The sequence below is a fragment of the Sapajus apella genome, unplaced genomic scaffold (assembly GCF_009761245.1).
Source record: "Sapajus apella isolate SASKATOON/1434 unplaced genomic scaffold, GSC_monkey_1.0 scaffold121, whole genome shotgun sequence".
Lineage (NCBI taxonomy): Eukaryota > Metazoa > Chordata > Mammalia > Primates > Cebidae > Sapajus > Sapajus apella.
This window is the reverse complement of record NW_022437061.1, coordinates 3189553-3216109: the sequence shown is the minus strand read 5'-3', so window position 1 is coordinate 3216109 and position 26557 is coordinate 3189553. Positions and strand designations below refer to the sequence as shown.

Genomic DNA, 26557 nt, shown 5'->3' with positions numbered 1-26557 from the left:
TTTTTTTTTTTTTTTTGAGACGGAGTTTCGCTCTCGTTACCCAGGCTGGAGTGCAATGGCGCGATCTCGGCTCACCGCAACCTCCGCCTCCTGGGTTCAGGCAATTCTCCTGCCTCAGCCTCCTGAGTAGCTGGGATTACAGACACGTGCCACCATGCCCAGCTAAGTTTTTGTAGTTTTTAGTAGAGACGGGGTTTCACCATGTTGACCAGGATGGTCTCTATCTCTTGACCTCGTGATCCACCCGCCTAGGCCTCCCAAAGTGCTGGGATTACAGGCTTGAGCCACCGCGCCCGGCCCGGTCTCGATCTCTTGACCTCGTGATCCACCCGCCTCGGCCTCCCACAGTGTATTTTTTAATTTTTTAAGAGACAGAGTCTCACTCTGTCACCCAGGCTGGAATGCAGTGGTATGATCACAGCTTACTGTAGCCTCCAACTCCTGGCCTCAAGCTATCCCTTCACTTTGGCCTCCCAAAGCGCTGGGATTACAGGCATGAGCTACCATGCCTAGCCATATTGTTTACCTTTATAACTATAGTGTTATATAACAGTTACTTATTTGTAAAGTAATTATTATATTTCTATTTCCTTTTCTCTCCCACTCACCTACCATCACCTACCATCTGATCTTAGAAGATATCTTATTACTTTAGTGTTTTGTTTTTTCATTTTGTTTCAAGATAGGATCTTGCTCTGTTGCCCAGGCTGAGGTGCAGTGGCATGATCATAGCTCACCACACTCATTGCAGCCTCCAACTCCTGTGATCAAGTGATCCTCCCACATCAGCCTCCCAAGTAGCTGGGACTAGAAGTATGCCCAACCACATAAGGCTAATTTTTAAAGTTTTGTAGAGATGAGATCTCACTATGCCCAGGCTGGTCTCAAATTCCTGGCCTCAAGCTATTCTCTTGCTTTGTCCTCCCAAGTCACTGGGATTACAGGTGTGAGCCACTGCACCTGGCTTATACATATCTTGTTTACATATTCTATATCATTTGTGCATTGTTGCATTTAAAATGTTCACTTTCTACTTTGTATGGCCACATTTGTATAAGATTTAGTCCTGCATTAAATGGATTCAATACTCATGTTGTCTTTTACTTGAATGACAATTTGATTGAGTATAAAATTCCTGGATCATACTTGATTTTCTTGAGCATTTTGAGAGCTGTATTCTGTATTCCAGTGGTTTCTTTCCCTCTAAAGGTGGCAACATTTTTTTTTCTAGTGAGTGTTAATCTACCATTTGTATTTATTTCTTATTTCTTCCTCATTTCTCACATCTTTGAATAGATCCTTGACTGGTTCCTCTTTGATTGTTTCTTATAATAAAAGTGTGAGTCGTTGGAGGACTATTTGTAGGAGGTTCATTTGGGGGAGAGGCCATGACTTTGTTCTAGGCTAGCAGGAATTTACCATAATTCACAATAGTGTTTGTTATCACATATGCCTGAGTGTGGGATTGAATTCTATTAGCTTTAATTTCTCTAAAACGTGCAGTTGCAGGTTTGTTCATAATGAATTGTTTTGCCTTCTACTCTGCCCCACTGAGAGATTGTTTCTGGCAAATTTGTTTCTGTGTGATTCCTTATCCGGCCCTTCTCCCCTGCTGTTTCTTGGTGCCATTCAGTTCTAGGGATGTTTTCACTGCTGCCTATGAGCCTTATTTTCATTATATTAAAGAAGGACGTTTTTGTCTTTTCAGGGTATGTCACTGGCTTTTGTGTTCTCTTGCCTAATTACAAAGTGTGAACTCTTACTCTGCTAGCTTTGTAGCCACAGATGATATTTTGGTGTCTTCCTATATTCCTGTTTGACCTTGATTACATTTGGTAGTCCCATCCCTGTTGTGAGTAGGGGTCATAGATCCCTCTTAGTTTCATCAAAGATGGAGTTACACTTCTTTATCTTATTGGCTTTATTTTGTTCTCTGAGAGGAGAAAGGACCAATATAGTCTCTCAATTGTAGTTTAAAAACCAGAATATGCTTTTGCAATTTATACTGTATATGCATTTTATTTGTTTTTTTATGCTAAGATCTATTTTAAATTATAATTAATTGCTAATAATTTGATCTTATATAAATTATTTTGCATTTTTTATAACAGCTGTTTTGCATTTTTTTATAATAGCAACTGAGGCATGAAAATTTGGTGAATCTCTTGGAAGTGTATAAGAAGAAAAAACGATGGTACCTAATTTTTGAATTTGTTGACCACACAATTCTTGATGACTTAGAGCTCTTTCCAAATGGACTAGACTACCAAGTAGTTCAAAAGTATTTGTTTCAGATTATTAATGGAATTGGATTTTGTCACAGTCACAATGTAAGTATTGGGTTTAAATAATTTGCTTTATCACATAGTTATTCATTCATTAATCATTTAATCTGTCTTATTGATTTATGCATTTGGAAATAAGTTGTAGACGTTAGTACACTTTAACACTAATACTTCATCTATACATCTCATTAATTGGAGTTACATATTTATTTTCTTTTTTTCCAAGACGGAGTCTTGCTCTGTCGCCCGCGCTGAGGCGAAGGTTAATCCCGGCTCACTGCAACCTCCGCCTCCCAGGTTAAGCAATTCTCCTGCTTTAGCTTACCAAGTAGCTGGGATTACAGACATGGGCCACCACGCCCAGCTAATTTTTGTGTTTTTAGTAGACATGGGATTTCATCATGTTGGCCATGCCTGTCTCAAACTTTTGACCTCGTGATCTGCCTGCCTCAGCCTCCCAAAGTGTTGGGATTACAGGCATGAGCCACCGCTCCTAGCCCTGTTTTCTGTTCTTTTTTTCTTTTTTTCTTGTACTTTAGGTTCTGGGGTACATGTGCAGATCACATTTACTAAGTGAAATGCACAAATGCCAAGTGATGAATTTTGACAAATGTATAGATTAATTAATCTTGCCTAATTACAAAGTGTAAATATATGAAAATTTCTACCCTTACCCTGTAGTCTGTCACAATAATTTTATATCCTTTGAATATCATATAAAAGCACCTCCAAGATGAGTGATACCTATAAAGTATAAATGAATAACTCAGCACATAGATTTTGCCAGTTTTACAAAATATTTTAAATGTCATTTTTTTGTGATTATAAAAGTAATAAATGTTAATGGTAGAATAATTGAAAACTAAAGATAATTATGAAGAAAGAAAAAATCATTTTACATACCTGCCACCTAAATGGATATATTTATTTTTTGTTGTTATTAGTATTCACTGTCTTTAATTTTTAAACTATCTTTTATTGTGTAGTTTTATTATGTCATTGAGTTATAGTGTGAAGTTTACGTGTGTGTGTGTGTGTGTGTGTTAGAAAAATTGCTCAGTAGAGGCAGATACTTAGTTTCTACTGGGAAAAACACTGCCCTTTTTAGGAGGCCTCCCATAGTGGCCTCCTGGAAACTTTGGAATGATCCAGGCTCAGAAAATCTATTTTGAGAAATGTAATTTTGAGACTCTGTCTGTCTCTTAGGGCAGACTCACATTGACCAAACCCAGGAGTCTGAATGCCAGTTTACTAAATTGCAAAAAGAGATAATTGTTACAGGGAAGAAATATATATAAAACAGAATAATAATAATGTTGGTTTTTGCAAGAAATCAGATCAGCATGAGGTGTTAGTGAATCAAATACTTAATGGTATCAATTTAAAAGATATTGATTCATCCTTCTTCATAAAAATGATGATATCTTCCCAATGTGTCTGTAATACTTGAAGTTAGGTGGCTGAATGCCCTACATTCATCTCTGTACTAAGGAGAGGCTTGCCAGTGGAACCAGCAAGCAAAAAGAATCATTGTCTCTCTCCCTGTAGAAGCGCATTTGAATGTGTTCTGCTTATATTGCTTCTGTTTCCCTTTATTTTTATACTTTCCTGATGAATCAACCCATGTTTAATAACACATTCTACCTTTAGATGTACAGATACATCTAGGCAGTTTAGAGTCAAGTACTGCTGACATGAGTGCCATTCTGTCTTTAAGGAAAGAGATTTTATGCTGGGCATGATGGCTCACGCCTGTAATCCTAGCCCTTTGGGAGCCAAGATGGGTGGATCACTTGAGGTCAGAAGTTAGAAACCAGCCTGGCCAACATGGTGAAACCACATCTCTACTAAAAATACAAAAAATTAACCAAGCATGGTGGCAGTTGCCTGTAATCCCAGCTACTTGGGAGGCTGAGGCAGGTGAATTGCTTGTACCCAGGAGGCAGAGGTTGCAGTGAGCTGAGATGGCACCACTGCCCTCAAGCCTGGGCAGCACAGTGAGACTCTGTCCCAAAAAAAAAAGAAAAAGAAAAAAGAAAAGAGATTGTAAAATCCAGTGGTTCCCTGCTAAGCTTCAGAGCATTTACATATCTCTTTATGGAAAATGTGAATTTTTATGGGTGGAGAACTGATCTCACTATAATTTATGAACACTTGTCTCAAGGCAGTATTAGTGTTATTAAGGTTGCCTGGTAGTCATACTACTTTTTTTCTAGTCCATTTACTCTTTTTTTTTTTTTTTTTTATTTTTTTGGAGAGGGAGTCTCGCTCTGTCACCCAGGCTGGAGTGCAGTGCTGTGATCTCGGCTCACTGCAACCTCTGCCTCCCTGGTTCAAGCAATTCTCTTGCTCAGCCTCCTGAATAGCTGGGATTACAGGTGCCCATCACCACGCTTGGCTAATTTTTGTATTTTTAGCAGAGATGGAGTTTCACCATGTTGCTCAGGCTGGTCTTGAACTCCTGACCTCATGATCCGCCTGCCTCAGCCTCCCAAAGTGCTGGGATTACAGGCGTGAGCCATTGCACCCCACCTCCTCCATTTACTCTTAAACTCTTCTAGATTATGATTTCTTACCCTCTTTCTTCTCAAACCCTAGTACCTCTTCTCCAGTCTTTACTCCCAGCCTCCAGTTAAATGGAGATAATAATAGCATCTATCCATAGGGTTATTGTGAGAATAAAATAAGTTAAAACATGAAAAACACTTAGAATAGTGCCTGACACATAAGTGTTCAAGTGTTAGCTATTATTGCTATTATTAAAGATATTTTTTAGGTTTGGTTTTCTGGGCAGTTAGCATTTCTCTTCTTAATGCAGACAGATAATAATGGTAAGGGTTGGAATAAATAAACACACACATACATACATACATACATATAAACACATATATGTACACATATGGATGAGATGCCAGACTTTAAGAAAATGAAAACATTTATTCTCAAATATATTATTCATTTTTATATTTATCTATATATGTGAGCACCTGAATTTTTTTTTTTGAGATGGAGGCTCGCTTTGTCACCCAGGCTGGAGTGCAGTGGTGTGATCTTGGCTCACTGCAACCTCCGCCTCCCAAGTTCAAGCGATTCTCCTGCCTCAGCCTCCTGAGTAGCTGGGACTACAGGCACGCACCACCGTGCCCAGCAAATTTTTTTGTATTTTTAGTAGAGATGGGGTTTCACCATGTTGGCCAGGTTGGTCTAGAATGTCTGACGTCGTGATCTGCCTGCCTCAGCCTTGCAAAGTACTGGGATGACAGGTGTGAGCCACCACACCTGGCCAACACTTGAATTTTTAAAAATATAAATACTGTTTTAATCTTTTTGTGAGCCAGACTGAATAATATATTTAACAACAAATTTAAGGTTGATGTCAATTCAAGTTTGATCCAAATAGTATAGAGCATTATGAGGTTTGTAGAACTCCAAACAACTTTTTTACTGAAATTACTAGGTATTATAAATTATTTAGGTTATACCTAGTATTAAAGACCCATGTGAGAGCCTACCCTTTTCAAAATACTTTCTCTGGCTACCCCAGCCTGCACCGAAGGGTTTTAGGGAAAATTCTACTCATATCACCTTGGTTATACTTAGGATCTATTGTTGTTACCGTAAGTAATAAGGTATTAGTTGGGAAGTAACATGATGATCAGGCACTGTAGCCCCCTCATTTGTGGGATGAGAAGATAGACCTAGAAAGATTGAGTTGTCTCAGGCTGTACTGAAAACCAGTGACCAGACCCAGGTCTCTTCACTTGCATTTTAGCTCCTTCTACCACAGCACAGGTGGTTTGAGCCTGGACCTATGTCCTCACCATTGATATCGAGGGTAATAAAAGTTGGTAGCCTGTACAACATGCTCGGCAATGGTAGATTGCCACTTAGGATGCTGGTCTTCTAAAAGACTTTAAAACAAATCTATCTTTTCAAAATACAATTCGCTTACATTAGATAATTAGGCCTGATAATGTCTTTTGCTTAACTGTAGATTTTTAAATGTTATCCAAATACCAGTATCCAGTTTTATTCTTCCAATATCTCCTTCAGAAATCTTAACCACTGACGTTTTTGTTTACTCTTTACATTTCTAATTGCCTGATGAATGTCTATACTTGAGTGCTCAGCATTCCACTCAAAAGTCCATATGATTAAAACTAATTATTCCATTAAAACTAACTTTCTCTAGACTTTTCTATTTTTGAAAATGGAACCACCATTCTTTTGAATTAGCAGGTTCAAACAAAATATCTAAGACTCCTTCTAAATTCTATTTTATTTATTTATTTATTTTTGAAATGGACTGTCACTCTGTCTTCCAGGCTGGAGGGCAGTGGTGTGATCTCGGCTCATTGCAACCTCTGCTTCCCCGATTCAAGAAATTCTCCTGCTTCAGCCTCCCAAGTAGCTGGAATTACAGCCATGCACCACCACACCCAGCTAATTATTTGTATTTTAGTAGAGACAGGGTTTCACCAGGTTGGTCAGGCTGGTCTCGAACTCCGGACCTCAAATGATCTGCCCACCTTGGCCTCCCAAAGTGCTGGGATTACAGGCATGAGCCACTGTGCCCAGTCTATTGATTCTTGATTTAATGTATTTCCGAACTGTAACTCCTCCTTCCCATTCCTCTGAATACCAGCCTAGTTTAGGCCCTTATCACCTCATACTGGTCCCACTGCTCTGCTTCCTGCGTCTCTTCTTTCTCTCTGATTTAGCTCATTTATGGTCAACATCATCTTTAAATACCACATTGTCACTTCCATGAGTTCTCAGGGACTTGCCACACTTCCTAGTCTGGCAGCTAAGATATTTCTTCTCCACTTCCTACAACTGTACTCTAGAAAAAAACATTTTCCCACAATCTCTTATCTATTCCCATTTCCATTCTTGCTCTCTTTGTCACATTCACTTAGATTGTCCTTCTTTTTCTTTATTTATCTAGATCATACTTAGTATTAAAGGCCTGTGTTAGAGCCCACCCTTTCATAAAAATTTTCCCTGACTGCCCCAGCTTCAATGATAGCTTTACTCTCTTAGTTTTGAGAGCAGTCATTAATCGAACAGTTGATTTAGTAATTTGAAAAAATATATTTTAATCAAATATTTTTCATTGTTTAAATAAAATTTCAAGTATAAATGTTCTTTCTTGCCCAACTAGGTCCTAGGTTATTTACTTTCTATGCTTTTGTTTGTATTCTTTATAGTGACAAAATGCAATGCCCTGCACATCGCAGGTGCCCCAAAATAATTAATTTTATTTAACATCTGTCACACTCTGCTTCTTGTCTTAGATCATACACAGAGATATAAAGCCAGAGAATATATTAGTCTCCCAGTCTGGCATTGTCAAGCTATGTGATTTTGGATTTGCACGTAAATTGGAAGCTCCTGGGGAGGCTTATACTGATTATGTGGCAACCCGGTGGTACAGAGCTCCAGAACTATTGGTTGGTGACGTCAAGTATGGCAAGTAAGACGGCAATGATGGGGAGGAGTAGATTTTAACTCTTGCTTCTTGCTACAGTGGAATGTTTGTTATATAATAAATGATCCTTGTAATACTGATAGGAAGGCTAGAGTTTAGGGAACTATATAAGGTGGTTTGTAATCATTTTTGGTGCTTCCCCGTTAAACATTCTTGTGAAACAAGTATACTTATTTTAAAGGTGTGGAAATTAAGTGGTCTATTTTATACAGTGCGTCAGAAATAGATATATTTGTCACTTGTAAAGAGAGGTTAACATTGGTTGGTTAAATATGACATTGTTGAAACAGGGCAAGATGGAGTAAGCAAAGGTGGGGGCAGAAATATAATTAAGTAAAATGTTTTTAAAACATAATTTGTCTTCACAAGGGAATTCTTCAAAGAAGAAAGGATTGTAACTTTTACTGTTTTTGATAGAAATCTTTCTAAAATATTTTCTATAATTTCTGTTTTCAGAGTACACTAAATATTGTTCTTTTATTGATTACTCTGAGTTCTCATTTTGCTAATGTTAGAATTTTTGTGCCATTTTATAATTCAGCAATAACCTTAAGCATTTTAAGATAGTTGTTCCTATGCCAAATGATGCTTGCATATTCTTTGAATTTTTATAACTGATTTGTAAGATAGTTTTAAAATTTTTATCCCTATCAGCCCTCAGTTCTCTTCATTGTGACTGTATTTATCCTTAGCAATCACCTCCTCTTTCTGGTATGCTGTTTTCGGTATGCTATGGCATAGCATAGATTGGTCCAGCTTGCTAGAGTTATGTGTAAACAAAGAATGAATAGGCTCTAAATGGAGCCTGAGAATTTTATTTCCAGAATAAAGTATACATAATAACAGTTCTGGCTTTTCAGGAAGCTTCCTTTTATGTCACATGATTGAAGTTTCTAGAAAGCTCACTTATGCAAAATTGGGAGTTAGAACTTTAATAGGGAAATATCTTTTCATGGGTAATTTAAGGGTTACTATAGGTTGAGTATTCCTTATCCTAAATGCTTGGGACCAGAAGTGTTGCAGATTTCAGGGGGTGTTTTTATTTTTATTTTATTTTATTTTATTTGGGATATTTGCATTATATCAGTGGAGCATCCCAAACCCAAAAATTTGAAATCTGAAATGCTCCAGTTGACATTTCCTTTGAGCTCACCTCAGTGCTTAAAAAGTTTTGGGTTTTGGAGCATATTAGGATGGCAGATTTTACACCACATTGCTTTTTTTTCAGGGCTGTTGATGTGTGGGCCATTGGTTGTCTGGTAACTGAAATGTTCATGGGGGAACCCCTATTTCCTGGAGATTCTGATATTGATCAGCTATATCATATTATGATGTGTTTAGGTAAGATTACACATCTGCATTTTAAATTTTAGAGATTTTTCTGTGCATTTGTTTGTGTGTGTGTGTTTGTGATATTTTAAGCTGTTACATTAAAGATTATATACAGTTTAAGTGAAGATAGGGAGCACATAGAAAAATTGTGTGTGTGTTTTAATTTATTTTTTCCCATCAGTCTGGCATTGGTCTATCTGATGCATGTTCTTAATCACACTCACCTCCCCTTTTCCCTCAACAGAGAGGAAAAGAGCAGAGGTTGTGCGTTTCTCTGCACTTTTACATATAGTTAATTACATATAGAGAGGATGCAATGATCATTTATTATTTTTGAGTTAGTGAGCATTTGGTGTAATATAACTACTTTCCCTACTTTCATATTCAAGAGGAGAGACACAGAGATTTCCAAGGTTGCTTAATCTTGCCTCAGATTTGGACTTTTGCTGTTAGTGCTTTTGACAGAATTTCAAAGCTGGACTGTGAAAATCTGACGTTTGTTGAAATATCAACTTCAAATTTGAGGATGGAGCTTGGAAATAACTATTTAACTATTTGATTTGAAGTTTTCAAATTAGAAATTCAATAAGCAGTACAATGGCTTCTTACAGTGGAATTTTCAGATGTATTTTACATTCAACTAGATACTAAAGTTGAGAAAAAAGATGAAGTGCTCAAATCTGACCTTAATATAAGCACAAAATCAGTTGACCAAATATTAAATTCTTAAAGGGGTAGAACTGATTTATCTAGATTAGATCCTGTCCATATGACTATTAATGTTTTTATTGTTTTGTTCAGCACTTTATGCTTTGTAGTTAGAAACAAAGTGCTGGTACTTATCTCTGGAAGGTTATAAAATGTTCTTTACTTGTCCTTTTCCTACACTCCTTAATACTGCTGTGTACCGCCTTTAGTCAATTTTGCATGCTGGGAGAGCCCAAACTCCATAAACTGTGTTCCGCTATTTCCTCTATTTCAAACCTCCTGTCTCTTTACCACTTCTACCAAGTTGTATAATAACAGAGATATGTGCTGTTTTCACTTCCAGGTAATCTAATTCCACGACATCAGGAGCTTTTTTATAAAAATCCTGTATTTGCTGGAGTAAGGTTGCCTGAAATCAAGGAAAGAATACCTCTTGAAAGACGCTATCCTAAGCTCTCCGAAGTGGTGATAGATTTAGCAAAGGTAATCATATTTTTTGTTTATACTTTCTGACAGGGAATGTATACACTATTGAGACTTGTTTTTTCTTTTTTTCTTGTCTAGTTGATCTTTTAGGTCAACAATTTCCTCTAATGATTTTAATTTTTATACATTTAGAAAGAATTTAAATAATTTGATGGGGGTAACTTCAGAGAAAAAGGACTGAAAATTTTACCTGTTCTAAAACTCAGTAAGAAACCATTTAGTGTTATCTAGCATTTTGTAAATGTGAAAACATCCTCATTGAAAAACATATTAAAAACCTAAAAATACTGCATGATTTTAACTTTTAACATTTAAAATGCAAACCTTGTGTAAATGGAAAATAAAATAAAAGTAGGATAAGAAAATAAAAAGAGCCCAGACACAGTGGCTCATGCCTGTAATCCCAGCACTTTGGGAGGCTAAGGCAGGCAAATTACCTGAGGTCGGGAGTTCGAGACCAGCCTGGCCAACATGGTGAAACCCTGTGTCTACTGAAAATACAAAAAGATTATCTGGGCGTGGTGGCGTGCACCTGTAATCCTAGCTGCTTGGGATGCTGAGACAGGAGAATCACGTGAACCCAGGAGGCAGAAGTTACAGTGAGCTGAGATCGCGCCACTGCACTCTATCCTGGGTGACAGAGTGAAATTCTGTCTCAAAAAAAAAGAGAAAAGAATAGAAAAAAAAAAAAAGGATAGAGAAGTAGGAAAATATGAAAATGTAGGGCATAGAATCATGATCTGTATGGTATTGTCAAAGGAGTTTTTGCTTAACCACTGGATTTGCTGCAGCCAGTCTACAAATGACCAATACTTTTTTGTTGTATTTGATTAAGGAAGATGTTGAAGAGATTCTCACTCTATCAAGTGAGAATCAACTCTAAGAGTTGACAGTTTTGGAATTATTAGCTCAAAAAATTCTCATTAGCTAAGATTGTTTAAAGTATTGTTAAAATACCTACCTCTGAAACACTAAGATATCACATTTACCCAATTTTTTTTTTGTTTTTTAATTTTTTTTTCTTTTTTTCTGCCTTCTCTGCACTAGTATGTTTTTAAATTCTTTAACTCATGAAGTTTAGTAAGCTTATAATTAATGATAACAAGTTCTTAGAATAATACATTTCCAGTTTTTTACATAATCTTCTAACAGATGGAAATATTTTTTAATTGGTATAAGCTTTGTGATCTCTCTGTAAGGAGATATAAAGGGAATAAAGGTAAAACTATTGTCCAACTTGTGTACCTCAAGTAGAACCATATAAAACTTTTAAAACATTTTATTTTGGAAAATTTCAAACAGAAAATAGAATAGTTTTATAATGAACCTTTATGTACTCATCATCTAGTTTCAACAATTATCAAGCTTTTGATAATATTGTTTAATTTATCCACACTCTCTTCAACTTTTTTTTTTTTTGGAGTATTTTGAAGCAAATCCCAGACATCATATTTTTCTTATAAGTAGCACAGTTGTACAGAGAACTTTTCTTGTTCACTTAAAGATACTTATTGAGTCCCATCTCTTTTTACTGGCATTTTAAGAGTTTTAATGAATCAGAACAAGACTTTGCAATAAAATAAAATAATTTCGTAAAGCATCTAGCATAGTTATAAGCACAGGGTAAATCCTCTCTCTTCCATTCTATAATAACCTTAAGTTTAAAAATTCCAAATAATTTTTTACTGTCATAAAATATCTTACTGATATTTAAAGTTTCATTAATTTTCACAAAATTTCACTTTATACATTGAATTAGGATCTAAATGAAGTCTATAGATTACCATTGGTCAATATGTTTTTAAAACTTTATTTATAAGCTTCTCTTCATCTCTTTCTTTTTTGTTTAAATGTTGTAATTTATTTGTTGAAGAAAGTAGGTTGTTTGTCCTTAGAATTTTCTACATAATGCAGTATACATGTTTCTCTGTGTCCTGTTTTTCTTATAAACTCACAGTAGAGTTAGAGCTTGATCAGAATCATGTTGATTTTTTGGTAACACTACTTCACAGGAGGTTTGTGTATTTCTGTGTAGAGACACTGAATGTTTGGTGGTCTTTCTTTTTATGATACTAGCAACCATTGATGGTCACTGCCTAGATTTGTGATTAATCTTTATCCTTGACTATAGTTTAAAATTCATTGGCACCCAAGCGTGGTGGATCTCGCTGGTAATCCCAGCCTTTTGGAAGCTGAGGAGGGGGGATAGCTTGAGCCCAGGAATTTGAGACTAGCTTGGGCAACATGGGGAAGCCCTGTCTTACAAAAAATACAAAAATTAACTGGGCTTGGTGGTGTGAACCTGTGGTCCCAGCTATTCGAGACTGAGGTGAAAGGATCACCTGAGCCTGGAGAGGTCAAGGCTGAGGTTAAGCCGTAATTGCACCACTGCATTCCAGCCTGGGCGACAGAGTGAGACCCTGTCTTAAAAAAAATCGTTGACTATAAAGAGGCATTTTAAAAATATATTTGTAAGTTTAAACGTAGGTAGTTTTTCTTTGATATGAACTCTAAGTGTTTTTAATTTTTCAGAAATGCTTACATATTGACCCTGACAAAAGGCCCTTCTGTGCTGAGCTCTTATACCATGATTTCTTTCAAATGGATGGATTTGCTGAGAGGTATAGTACTAACCCATGTTTTTCAGATCATACCAACCTAGGGTTAAAGTAAGTTTTCCACAGTAGTCACAAACAGCATTTCTCTTATTTCTGTTCCTACCTACATGCAGTTCCTAGGGGTGGTCTCCTGCATTTACTAAATTAGTGCTCTTGGTTTTCAAGAAGCAGTCACTTTGCGCTCTTCTTTCTGTCTCCCTGTGGTGACATCTACCAGTCAGTTCACTGATTTCTATGTTGCTTCCAACTGTGTGATGCCATTATCTTAGATGCCAATGCAGTTACAAAGGTGCCATCTCCTGTTGCTGCCCAATTCATACCACACCAAGTCCTTTGATACTGCTGACACTGCTGGTGTGCTGGAGACCTTGATGTGCCAAACCTGTGGGTGCCAGAGTTGCTGTCATGGTCTTCTGTGCTGCTCAAGCTGCTGGCAACAGTGCAGCTGACAAAACAAAGTAGTGAGATGAGTGGCATTAACACGTAGCTTAATAAAAGATAGCTAGGTTTTCCCGTTTGCTTCTGTATTCAATTAGTTGTGATATGTTGTTTTTGTGGAAGTATATGAAGAAACTCTGGCCTCACATAAATATGTAGTTGGAAATAGAATATTTTAATAGCCTTTTAAGATAATTGTGGGTATTCTTTGGTTCTATAACAAAACGACAGTTGTAGTTTCTTAAAGGCTGGTTGTGTTGTGGAATCTGAGTTTTTCTTCCTTTGTTAAAATAAAATCCATTTGTCTGTCTTGCCTTTTTTTCCCCATTTATTTATTTTATTGCATTTTAGGTTTTGGGGTACATGTGAAGAACATGCAAAATTGTTGCATCGGCACACACGTGGCAGTGTGATTTGCTGCCTTCCTCCCCATCACCTACATCTGGCATTTCTCCCCTTGCTATCTCTCCCCAGCTCCCCACCCCCCACCATCCCTCCCCTATTTCCCCCCAACTGATCCCAGTGTGTAGTGCTCCCCTCCCTGTGTCCATGTGTTCTCATTGTTCAACACCCACCTATGAGTGAGAACATGTGGTGTTTGGTCTTCTGCTCTTCTGTCAGTTTACTGAGAATGATGGTTTCCAGGTTCATCCATGTCCCTACAAAGGACCCAAACTCATCATTTTTGATGGCTGCATAATATTCCATGGTGTATATGTGCCACATTTTCCCTGTCCAGTCTATCGTGATGGGCATTTGGGTTGGTTCCAGGTCTTTGCTATTGTAAACAGTGCTGCAATGAACATTCGTGTGCACGTGTCCTTATAGTAGAACGATTTGTAATCCTTTGGATATATACCCAGTAATGGGATTGCTGGGTCAAATGGAATTTCTATTTCTAGGTCCTTGAGGAATCACCACACTGTCTTCCACAATGGTTGAACTAATTTACACTCCCACCAACAGTGTAAAAGTGTTCCTATTTCTCCACATCCTCTCCAGCATCTGTTGTCTCCAGATTTTTTAATGATCGCCATTCTAACTGGCGTGAGATGGTATCTCAATGTAGTTTTGATTTGCATTTCTTGATGACCAGTGATGATGAGCATTTTTTCATATGTTTGTTGGCCGCATGTATGTCTTCTTTTGTAAAGTGCCTGTTCATATCCTTTGCCCACTTTTGAATGGGCTTGTTAGTTTTTTTCTTGTAAATCTGTTTTAGTTCTTTGTAAATTCTGGATATCAGCCCTTTGTCAGATGGGTAAACTACAAAATTTTTTTCCCATTCTGTTGGTTGCCAATTCACTCTAATGATTGTTTCTTTTGCCGTGCAGAAGCTGTGGAGTTTGATTAGGTCCCATTTGTCTATTTTGGCCTTTGTTGTCAATGCTTTCGGTGTTTTGGTCATGAAGTCCTTGCCTACACCTATGTCCTGAATGGTTTTGCCTAGATTTTCTTCTAGGGTTTCTATGGTGTTAGGTCTTATGTTTAAGTCTTTAATCTATCTGGAGTTAATTTTAGTGTAAGGTGTCAGGAAGGGGTCCAGTTTCTGCTTTCTGCACATGGCTAGCCAGCTTTCCCAACACCATTTATTGAACAGGGAATCCTTTCTTCTGCTTGGTCAATTCAGCTGTTGATACTTGTGCATGCTTCACGAAGTTCTCGTGTTGCGTTTTTCAGCTCCATCAATTCACTTATATTCCTTTCTATTTTGTCCATTCTCATTAGCATTTCGTCAAATCTTTTTTCAAGGTTCTTAGTTTCTTTGCATTTGGTTAGAACATGTTCTTTAAGTTCACAGAAGTTTCTTACTACCCACCTCCTGAAGTCTGATTCTGTCATTTCATCACACTCGTTCTCCCTCCAACCTTGTTCCCTTGCTGGTGAGGAGTTGTGATCCCTTGTAGGAGGAGAGGTGTTCTGGTTTCGGGTGTTTTCATCCTTTTTGCGCTGGTTTCTTCCCATCTTTAAGGATTTATCCACCTGTCGACTTTGTAGTTGCTGGCTTTCAGATTGGGTCTCAAATCTTTCAGATTGACGTTCTGTTTGTTGATGATGAGGTTATTTCTGTTTCTTGGTTTTCCTTCTGACAGTCTGGCCCCTCTGCTGTAGGTCTGCTGAGGTTCACTCCAGGCCCTGCTTGCCTGGGGTTCACCTGCAGCAGCTGCTGAACAGTAAGGGTTGTTACCAGTTTTCTTCTTCTGCTGTCTTTGTCCCAGAAGGATATCCGCCTAGTGTCAATCTGATCTCTCTTTTATGAGGTGTCTCTTTGGATATACAGGGGTCAGGGAGCTGCTTGAGGAGCTGGTCTCTTCTTTAAAGGAGCTCAAATGGTGAGCTGTGAGCTCTGTTGTTTTTCATTCAGAGCTGCTGGGCAGGTACTTTTAGGTCTGCTGCGGCAGAACTCATAAACTGCTTTTTGTTCCCAGGTGTTCTGTCCCAGGGATTTAGGGCTTTATTTATGAGTTTCTGTTATGCTGCCACCTTCTTTTTTGTTTTTTCCTTCAGACCTGCTCAGCCCAGCAAGGAGGCAGCCTAGTCACTGTCGGACTATAGAGGCTTTGCTGAGCTGCTGTGGGCTCCGCCCTGCTGTCGAGTGAACTTCCCTGCAGTCCTGTTTATATGGGTGTAGTTAGAACTTCTTTGGCGATGATGGCCCACCTCTGTTGAGGCGGAGTCTCTCTGCTGTGGTGGGTTTCCTTGGCAACGGCAGGCTGCCTCAGCAATGGCGGGTTGCCTTGGTAGGCAGGCTGCCTCAGCAATAGCGGGTTGCCTTGGCAACGGCGGGCTGCCTCAGCATTGGCTGACTACCTCGTCCTGGTGGGCTGCCTCGGTAATGGCGGACGCCCCTCCCCCACAGAGCTGGACCGTCCTGGGTTCAGCTGCGCTTGCTGTGAAACTCTCAATCCAGAGTTTCTGGTTGCTGTTCTTTTGTGTGGGGGGGACCAGCCGAGCCTGATCGCCTGGCTCCCTGCCTCAGAGCCTTTTTTAAGTTGGTGTTCCAGTCGCCTGTTGAAGAGGCGCCGGGGTCTGTTTTCCCCTGCGGCCACTCACTGCGCTGGCTTAAACAGCGGCACTGAGGTTTGTGGCGCTTTTTTTTTTTTTTTTGCCCTGGAGTCTACTGTCCTGGTTCTCTGCTCAGTCCCCTTTTTGAACCGGCAAATGGGCGACTTCCCATGGCTCCAATCGCCAGCCAAAAGGGCCCCCGGACCGGTGTATTTTGTACGGGGAACCGCGGTTCCGGGGCGCCGACAAAGCAGCCCCGCGGGGCAAAGCAGCGGCCCTGGCCAGCACGGCCGAAACAGTCGCGCTGGCGACCTGTGGAGCCCCTCCACCCGGGAATTTCCTAGTCTGTGGGCAATAAAAACGTGGCGTCCACTCACCCTCTGCGCTTTCACTGGGAGCTGCGATCCTGAGCTGTTCCTAAGCGGCCATCTTGGATCCTCTGAGACTGTCTTGCCTTTTTAGTGGATCTTTTACCCATGCTTGCTTTTGTAATATCATGCTTTAGTCATTTGGAAAATATTAGTTTGCTGAGTTATGCAGATCTTAAAAATATTGACATTTCTTGTGCAGCATCAAACATTACATTCTATCTCATAATAGTTTTTGAGTTTTGGGAAGCTGCTAAGCTCACAGTGGTGGATACAAGTTTGACAGAATTGTAATTTTTGCATACAATTTTGAATTTTATCATTGATACAATAATTTCAGTTTTTCTTGAACAAGAGTGACAAGATCACTTTGTTTATTTGTTAAAGGAAAATGTTTCCCATATACCCAAAGTCTTAATAACCATAGTTTTTCTGTCAGTCTTTCTTTCAAGTAAAAATATCTAGTTTAGTTTGTATCACAAACAATTACACAAGTAATTTTCTTAAGACAACCGTTGCATTTTGGTTTGTAGCAGAGGTGCTTTATGTATAAATTCTGTTTGCCACACAGATGATGCAAAAAGGCATGCATTTAAGAGTTTGGTTTTAATGAAATTAATACCTTTTTACTGCTTCATCAGAGACATTCTTAAGCAAGACTGCCTTTAAAAAAAAAAGAAAGCAACTGAAAATGTGTGGCTATAAAGAAAGCAATGACTGCTAGTACATTTTGGTTTCACGGCTTTGATTCTTGGTAAGGTGTCAGCAGTTTTATCCACCACTGCTTTCATGTTAACCTGGTGAGAAAGACAAACATCTTTATGTTAAAATAATGACTTTAACCTTGTGAACCTTCTGAAGGTTCTTAGGGATCCCCAAAGATGTATACATCACACTTTTCCAAACTGGCGGTCTAGGCCAGGATTTTTCTCATTTTTAATAACATCAACTAGTTTAACATTCAATTTTTTTAAAATAAATATCTTGAAAGTCAATTTTTTTGTAGGTTTATCCATGTCTTAAAATTTTATTTTACTATATTTATATGTAGGTTTTCTCAAGAACTACAGTTAAAAGTACAGAAAGATGCCAGAAATATTTCTTTATCTAGAAAATCCCAAAACAGAAAGAAGGAAAAAGAAAAAGATGATTCTTTAGGTGAAGAAAGAAAAACACTTGTGGTACAGGTAAATGTTCATATTTCACATTTTAAATATAACATACTTTTTAAAAATTTTTTTGAGAAAAAATGATGAGTTTGAAAAAAGTTTTCTGAGCAGTAAGCAAATTGGTAACTTTTAGCTTAGTTGTAAAAATGTAAGTTAACAGACCATATTTTGAGTACTTATTATGTACCAGACTTTGCAAGGGTGCTTGTCAGAAAATCACACTCATGATGCAAGAACACCTAGACATGTGTTTTCTTTTTTTTTTTGAGGTGGAGTTTCGCTCTTGTTACCCAGCCTGGAGTGCAATGGCGCGATCTCGGCTCACCGCAACCTCCGCCTCCTGGGTTCAGGCAATTCTCCTGCCTCAGCCTCCTGAGTAGCTGGGATTACAGGCACGTGCCACCATGCCCAGCTAATTTTTTGTAGTTTTAGTAGAGACGGAGTTTCACCATGTTGACCAGGATGGTCTCGATCTCTTGACCTTGTGATCCACCCCCCTCGGCCTCCCAAAGTGCTGGGATTACAGGCGTGAGCCACTGTGCCCGGCCTAGACATGTGTTTTCATGCACACATGCATACATAGACACATAGAACAAACAACCCTCACCGACTTATTTTTCTTAAATGATATGAGTGAAAAATATTGTTTGTAGAAATTTCTATTAAGTAAAGCATTTGAAAAGTGAGATTTGGATACTTAAGTTAGGTTTGTTTTTCCTGGTTAATTACCCAGGATCTCTTGATAAAGTAATTCAAATCCACCACCAACTCACTCATATCAAGTATACTGAAAGAAGAAAGGTACGAGTTTTGTGTTTTCTTACTCTGAATATGTAAGAAAAAAAGTGGCATTTTTGATTCCTCTTCTATGAGTTTTTCCACTAATGTGTGTGTGTGTGTGTGTGTGTGTGCATGTGTGTGTGTGACTTAGCTGTATGAACCGCATTTCCATTCTTTTTGTATTTTCCCCATAACTATCTGAATAAGAAAGAATCTGGCTTTAATTTTAATCCCATAGGTAGAATAAAGAAAATAGGTATAAAAAGGTGATACTTATGAAATTCTGCTCTAGTTGGCAAGTACTTTATAAGAATAGGTGAATTTTCATTCTCTTCAGATGATTAACCTTATTAATATTTTTATTAATGATCAGGATACCAATGCCGATCCCAAAATTAAGGATTGTAAACTATTTCAAATAAAAGGGTCAAAAATTGATGGAGAAAAAGCTGAAAAAGGCAACAGAGCTTCAAAAGCCAGCTGTCTCCATGATAATAGGACAAGCCATGTCAAAATAGTGCCTTCAACGAGCCTCAAAGATTGCAGCAATGTCAGTGTGGACCACACAAGGAATCCAGGTGTGGCAATTCCCCCACTTACGCACAATCTTTCTGCAGTTGCTCCTGGTATTAATTCCGCAATGGGGACTGCGACTATACCAATTCAGAGTTACAGGTATGAATTAGCAAAATAAGACCAAAAAATTGTTTAAGGATATATTTAGAAATTGCAAGGGTTTGTCAATTCATCCATATTATTTTTATACTCAGAATTCTGGATGCTATTCATTCTTGTCAGGTAGCTCTTTCAAAAGACTTTTTGGCTGTGTGATGAAAATTATTAGCATTTGATTAAAGCAATTCACCTAAGTCCTGAGAAAGTAGGGTTTTACTGCTTAAGGTGAAGAGAATCTACAGCTATATAGTCTAATAATGTGAAAGCAGGTTGTCATAGTAAAAGATAATTGGTTTTGAGTGTTTGCTGCTGCAGGGTGTAGCTGTGAGCCTTTAGTAGTATATGGAAGTTCCATTTGGGAATTTTGCTGAAAGGAGGGGAATGTGTTTGGTAGGAGTTGGGGGCTGGTGGAGGCATGAGGGTAGTGATAAAGAATAGAATGTTTCTCCTGATTCATGTGCATTGTATATTTGAGGGTAGACCTTACATTCTAATTAAACTGCTTGTTAGTTGATGCTCTGTCATTTGGGTTTGTACTTTAAAAGATAATTATTGCTGGTTCTAACTTAAAAAAAATTTTTTTTTGTTACAGAGTGGATGACAAAACTAAGAAGTGTTCTATTCCGTTTGTTAAACTGAACAGACATTCCCCATCAGGCATTTATAATACTAATGTGACCACATTAGTAAGTAAGCAGCTCTCAGCAGTAGAAGAACAAGCACCAGTCAACCCTTGACTTTTATTAAAATTAAATACGACAGTGAAGAACTGAGAATTTTGTTTGGAAACATATAAAGTGAAACCTTAAGTGTGCATGTATTATCCCAGCCCATCATAGCCATAAATGTGAAATTCTGAAAGTTTAAATAAGTTTTATAAGTCTGAAAACTTAAATATGTTATTTGTTTTTTTCTTCTTTTTGAGACAGAGTCTTGCTCTGTCACCCGGGTTAGAGTGCAGTGGTGGGATCTTGGCTCAACTCAACCTCCGCCTCTTGAGTTCAAGCGATTCTCCTGTCTCAGCCTCCTGAGTAGCTGGGATTACAGGCACTCACCACCTACCTGGCTAATTTTTGTATTTTTAGTAGAGATGGGGTTTCACCATCTTGGCCAAGCTGGTTTCAAACTCCTGACCTCGTGATCTATCCACTTCAGCTTCCCAAAGTGCTGGGATTACAGGTGTTAGCCACTGCTCCCGGCTTGTTTTATTTATTCTTTAGTAACATAGAAATTTTCTCAACCTGATGATTGCTGGTCAGTTCTTTTTTAGAGTAGATGAAAAGGTAAATTGTCTTATCTCACCCACACCAGATTTTTGATGGCTGTATTCTATTGTCCGGTGACAGTAGCTCACACCTGTAATCCCAGCACTTTGGGAGGCTGAGGCAGGAGTATAGTTTGAGCCCAGGAATGAAACAAGCTTGAGCAACACAGCAAATCCTATCTCTACAAATTTTTTTTTTAAAAACTAGCTGGGCATGGTGGCACATGCCTGTAGTCCTAGCTACTTGGGAGGCTGAGATGTGTGGGTTGTTTGGGCCTGGAAAGTTGAGGCTACAGTGGTAAGCTGCGGCTGTGATTGTGCCCCAGCACCTCAGCCTTCAGCCTGGGTGACAGACCAAGACTCTGTCTCAAAAAAAAAAAAAAAAAAGCAAAGAGAAAGAAATGAAATGGTTCTATTTATTTATATAACAAATATTTATTGATCATTTATTATGTGTGAGACACTGAAGGTAAAGAAGTCAATCTTTCTTTTCAAGGGCTTCATGATCTAGAGGATCAGCAAATTAAAGCATCGTATCATGTTGTAATAGTAGAAGCATGTACAAGATTTAGAGATAGCACAGGAAGGAGCATTATTATTCTCAGCATGGCCTCCAGAATGTTTCTCTTTTAAAGTTAGGTCAAACTCTCATCACTCTTCTGCTCAACATCTTCCATTAGCTTATCCCTGAGAAAAGGCCAAAGTCCTTACAGGGTCTATACGTTCCTGCATGATTGACTCCACCCAACCGTCTATCCCATCTCCATCTGTCCTTCTTGATCACTCTGTTCTACCACACTGATTTTCTTGTTATTCCTGGAACATGGTCAGACATACTTCCACCTTTGGACTTTTGCACTTGCTATTTCTTTTGCTTTAGAACATTCTTCCACGGATAACTCAATGGATTTGCTTTTTCTCTTCCTTAGCTCACATGAAATCTTATTGTGAAGTCTTGTAACTCATTATGCCTCCCTTTATGCTTGATGCCCTCTCCTTGCTTACTTTTTTTCCATTACATTTATCTATATAATCTATATACTCTTATTTATATATTGTCTGTCTGCCCTGACTAGAATGTAAGGTTGGACGGCAGAGATTTGTGCTTTTGTTTTCCTCACTGTACTTTACTTCCTATGCAAGTACAAATATATATATATATATATATATATATATATAGAGAGAGAGAGAGAGAGAGAGAGAGAGAGAGGGTCTCTCTCTCTGTTGCCTAGGCTAGAGTGCAGTGGCATGATCTCGGCTCACTACAACCTCTGCCTCCCGGATTTGAGCAACCCTCCTGCCTCAGCCTCCTGAGTACCTGGGATTACAGGCACATGCCACCATACCCAGCTAATTTTTGTATTTTTAGTAAAGGCAGTGTTTCTCCATGTTGGCCAGGTTGGTCTCAAACTCCTGACCTCAGGTGATCTGCCCACCTCGGCCTCCCAAAGTGCTGAGATTAAGTCATGAGCCACCATGCCTGGCCTAAAATTTAAAAATGAGTTGAAATTACCAGATTAACATATTCAAAGAGTGAAAATAAAACACATAATAAATATTTATAATAATATATTTATTCACATCTCAGAATGGGGGAACAAAACATGGGAGAGAGGTATTGACCTTTAACCTACAAGTTGAAGAAAGTCTAGGGTTAGCTCTGCTTGCATTAATTTTCATAAGAAAAAACTCCACACTGAAAGAATGAATGCCTTTTACAACAAAGGGAGGTATGGATGCATTCCCAAAGGAGTACTATTTTTGTGTGTGTAACAAATTTCCCTTCTGTACTTCTCCCACTATCTTCAGAGTTGAAAAATTTAGCCTTCTCATCTCTCTCATGATTTGGATATGGTATTTGTTTTTCTTTTAATTATTCTTAGTTTATAATTTCTGTGCCTATAGTACTTCCCTTTTTGGTTTCTTCATGGATATTTGGATATTTGTGTTTTAAAATGTTGGTCTGCTTTGGAAGTTTATTGTAATCAGAAGGCTTTCAGAATATCTAGTTCAATACCGTTTTCCTAGAACTGATACCAACCTGCTTTCAAGCATTGCATAATTAATGCTGGCTGATAATCTTAGATCTGATTTCTATTTATTCTTCTTTGGAAGAGGTAATCAAGAAAGGAGGCGAAGATGAGTAGGGCGAAGACCCAGTGAGTGGAGTCTTTCCTTAATGAAAATTAATGCAAGCAGAGCTAAGCCTAGACTTTCTTCAACTTGTGTGTTAAAGATTAATACCTCTCTCCCATGTTTCATGCTCTGAGGTGTGAATAAATATATTATTATAAATATTTATTATGTGTTTTATTTTTTTGAGATTCAGTCTCATTCTGTCGCCAGGCTGGAGTGCAGTGGTGCCATCTCAGCTCATTGCAACCTCTGCCTCCCAGATTTAAGCGATTATCCCGTCTCAGCTTCCCAAGTAGCTGGGACTACAGGCAAGTGCCACCACGCCCAGCTAATTTTTGTATTTTTAATAGAGATGGGGTTTCACCATGTTGGCCAGGATGGTCTCGATTTCTTGACCTCATGATCTTCATGCCTTGGCCTCCCAAAGTGCTGGGATTACAGGTGTGAGCCACCCCACCTGTCCTATGTGTTTTATTTTCACTCTTTGAATATGTTAATCTGGCAGTTTGAACTTATTTTTAAATTTTATTTTTTGTGCTTGCATATGGTTTTCTTGAACTATTTTATTTTATAGCCAATTTGAACCAATAGGCTTAACACTTGTTCTATGAAAAGAGTAAAGAGAAATATCCAAAAGAAAGAAACTCAAAAGCTCACTGCAAGACTCTTGAAGACTTTCTGGCAGCCAGAATGGCATAACTCACAGAATATTAGGTTTGAGGCATCAAGGAACCTCAATAACTTAATGTCATTATACATGTGTTTTTGTGCATGTAGTTTATTATACATATATATGTATTTCATCATGCATACTTTTTTAAGCAGATCACATAAACACACATTTTTTAAGCAAGTTACATAATCTTTCTATGTGTCAATTATTTTGAGACTGTGGAAAGGAATACAGGGCTTCTGTGATTCTTGAATGAAAAATACTGGAAAAGTGTCAAATTCTTAAGGATGCAAAATTGAAGTGCTGCTGCTATTCCTTGCTATTTTTTCTGACTTTACCAACTGTAAAATAATAGTACTAAGAAAGATTAGGAAAAATAATTGAAGTTACAGTTCTTTACTTAATAAATTGTATTCCTAGGAAGATAGCCCCATATTCTAACTCTGAGGAGGAAGACGAGGACAAATATAGAAAAATGAATAACAAAATTATATTGGGAAAGTGAAAAACAAGCTAGGGAAAGATGTGACATACGTATGAAGATAAACTGTTCAATATTTATGAATACAACAGCAACTGTTTGCTGAAAAGCCTAGGAGGTGTTGTAAGGCCTGATCATGCTGGCCTGTAGAACCAGGGCCTCAATGCCCATCTTTTAACCTTTTACTACTTGCTGGGATTTAACACATTGATAATTGGCAAAGGGAGAAGGAGAAGCTCATAGCAATCAAGTTATCTACTTGTTAGCAATTTTAATGAATTTAATGAGGAAGACATTTGAAATAATTGGATGAATTTTTTATATTATTAATGTCCTTCAAATTTTTTATTATAGACTTTCAATTTCACAAATTTTAGGATACAAACATAGGAGTTACAAAAGAAGGAAAGCCCAGCTAACCTTGAAACTCATTCTTTTGTGTTGCCTATTTTGATGATATTAGGTCTCTAGTGAAAAGAGTCTCCTTCAGGCAAGTAAGAACAGAAGGGACTACTCCAGGACAGATGTCCGTTTGCCTGAACTAAACTCTAATCATCTCCCTGAACTAAGAACCTTGGAAGGCATAGGTATGTTGATAATGCTTTTACTTTGTATAGTCTGTTTACATTATTTAAAGTGTATGTCAAACAGAATTTAAAAATAAAAATTCATAGTAACTTTACATATTTAAGCATGTAAATACCTATTATAATAAGTACATACTGAGGAGCAAGTAAAGAATGTGAAAAACTAAAAACTAACAAAATGTCTAATATTTTCACTGTGTTTATGGTCATTTTTATCTAGCTCGAAATTCCAGGCTAACAAAGAAAGAGAACAAAATTCTTTCAGCATCTCGAATTCCTTCTCTGGCCACTATTGACCTGCACACCCCCAGTATTACATTACATCAGGTACAGAAATGCTCTTTATAGGATGGACAGAACTTGGGTCTCTCTTATACTTACTAGTAAAGTATTTTAGGGAGAGTTTGCTGTTAAGAATTGTGCAGGTTTATTGGTGGGATCTATAAAGTTTTGCTTGCTAAAGTTTGTTTGATTCATTGGACTTAGTACCTTTATTACATATATACTTACATAACATTTCCTAACTTGCGATAATACTTTTGTTTTTAGAGACATGGTCTCACTCTGGTGGCCATCCTGGAGTGCAGTAACATGATCCCAGCTCACTGCAGCCTCAAACTCTTGAGCTTAAGCAATCCAACCACCTCAGCCTCTCAAGTAGCTGAGATTACAGGCTTCCACCACTAGATCCAACAAATTTTAAAATTTTTTGTAGAGATGATGCCTTGCTGTGTTGCCTGGGCTGGTCTCAAATTTCTGGCCTCCAGTGATCCTTCTGCTTCAGCCTCCCAAAGTGTTGGAATTACAGACATGAGCTATGGCTCCTGGCCAGTAATCCCTTTTTTTATAGGTTAAAAATGTGTGTGTCTGGGTATGCAGCCTAGCTACAGTTTTTGTTAACTATTTTTTTTTTTTTTTGTAGTTCATAGTATTTTACTACATTAACTCCAAAGTTATAAACAACCTACATTTTAAAGGGAGAAACTCTGGAATTGTTTTTATTCTTTCAAAATGGGTTATCTATTTGATATTTTTTCCCCCAAGACAATCCATTTCATCCATGTTAAAGATTTGCTATTCCATATAGTCATCTTTTTCTATCATTGCTCTTAACTTTATGTATGTTTCTATTACTTTTATATCAACAGCCATAACACTCATTTTTTACACTGAGAAAATTGGTAAACTTAAATCTTCGGAGCCAACCGTAACTAGCTACAAACTTTGGCTATGGGCATTGTATTTTTCTTTTACTGCTTCAGACAGATTTCCCACCTTTGCTTGAAGTTAGGCAACTTTTGTTTTGGAATTAATTCTTCATCCTCATTATTAATACATTTCCATTTCATAGAGAGCTTCTGTATACATGGTGATGATTTTTCCACTGTTAATCCCCTTTTTTGAGATAGAGTCTCCCTCTGTTGCCCAGGCTGGAGTGCAGTGGTGCAATCTCAGCTCACTGCAACCTCTGCCTCCCAGGTTCAAGTGATTCTTGTGCCTCAGCCTCCCGAGCAGCTGGGATTACAGGTGCATGCCACCACGTCCAGCTAATTTTTGTATTTTGGGTAGAGGCGGGGTTTCACCACGTTGGCCAGGCTGGACTTGAACTCCTGACCTCAAGTGATCCGCCTGCTTCGGCCTCCCAAAGTGCTGGGATTATAGGCGTAAGCCATTGCACCCGGCCTCACTGTTAACTCTTTAATAGTTCCGTAGTTCTACAAAGGAGTAATATTACTGAAGATAATAAATTACCTAGAGATGCTGAGGAAAGGGTTTATTGCGTGGTTGCTTTGCCTTATCTCTTGCCAACAATTTCTATAGCAACATTTAGTTAAAACCAAACAAATTCCTGTCATGTGAAGATTAATCACTATCACAGATTCCACATTTAGGAACCATAGAGTATCAATATGTTTCTTATATACTTCTTTACTTCTTTTTTTTGAGACAGGGTTTTGCTGTGTCATACAGGCTGGCGTTCAGTGGCACCATCATTGTTCAGTGCAGCCTTGATCCCCTGGGCTTAAGCGATCATCCCACCTCAGCTTCCTGAGTAGCTG

The 26557-nt window shown here is 38.1% G+C and overlaps 1 protein-coding gene across 2 annotated transcripts in view; it reads left to right on the top strand.

Moving 5' to 3' along the window:
- The window catches only part of CDKL2 (cyclin dependent kinase like 2), a 50358-nt gene that overhangs the window by 11354 nt on the left and 12447 nt on the right, over positions 1–26557 (top strand). Inside the window, exons 3-12 of one of the 2 annotated variants that reach the window (XM_032261021.1) lie at positions 2136–2330; positions 7583–7761; positions 9005–9117; positions 10160–10299; positions 12835–12923; positions 17784–17919; positions 19055–19356; positions 19949–20042; positions 24374–24497; positions 24718–24824. In XM_032261021.1, the coding sequence (XP_032116912.1) occupies positions 2136–2330; positions 7583–7761; positions 9005–9117; positions 10160–10299; positions 12835–12923; positions 17784–17919; positions 19055–19356; positions 19949–20042; positions 24374–24497; positions 24718–24824 (1479 nt within the window). The remainder of the gene's footprint in view (positions 1–2135; positions 2331–7582; positions 7762–9004; positions 9118–10159; positions 10300–12834; positions 12924–17783; positions 17920–19054; positions 19357–19948; positions 20043–24373; positions 24498–24717; positions 24825–26557) is intronic. The other variant, XM_032261022.1, reaches the window with a different exon arrangement.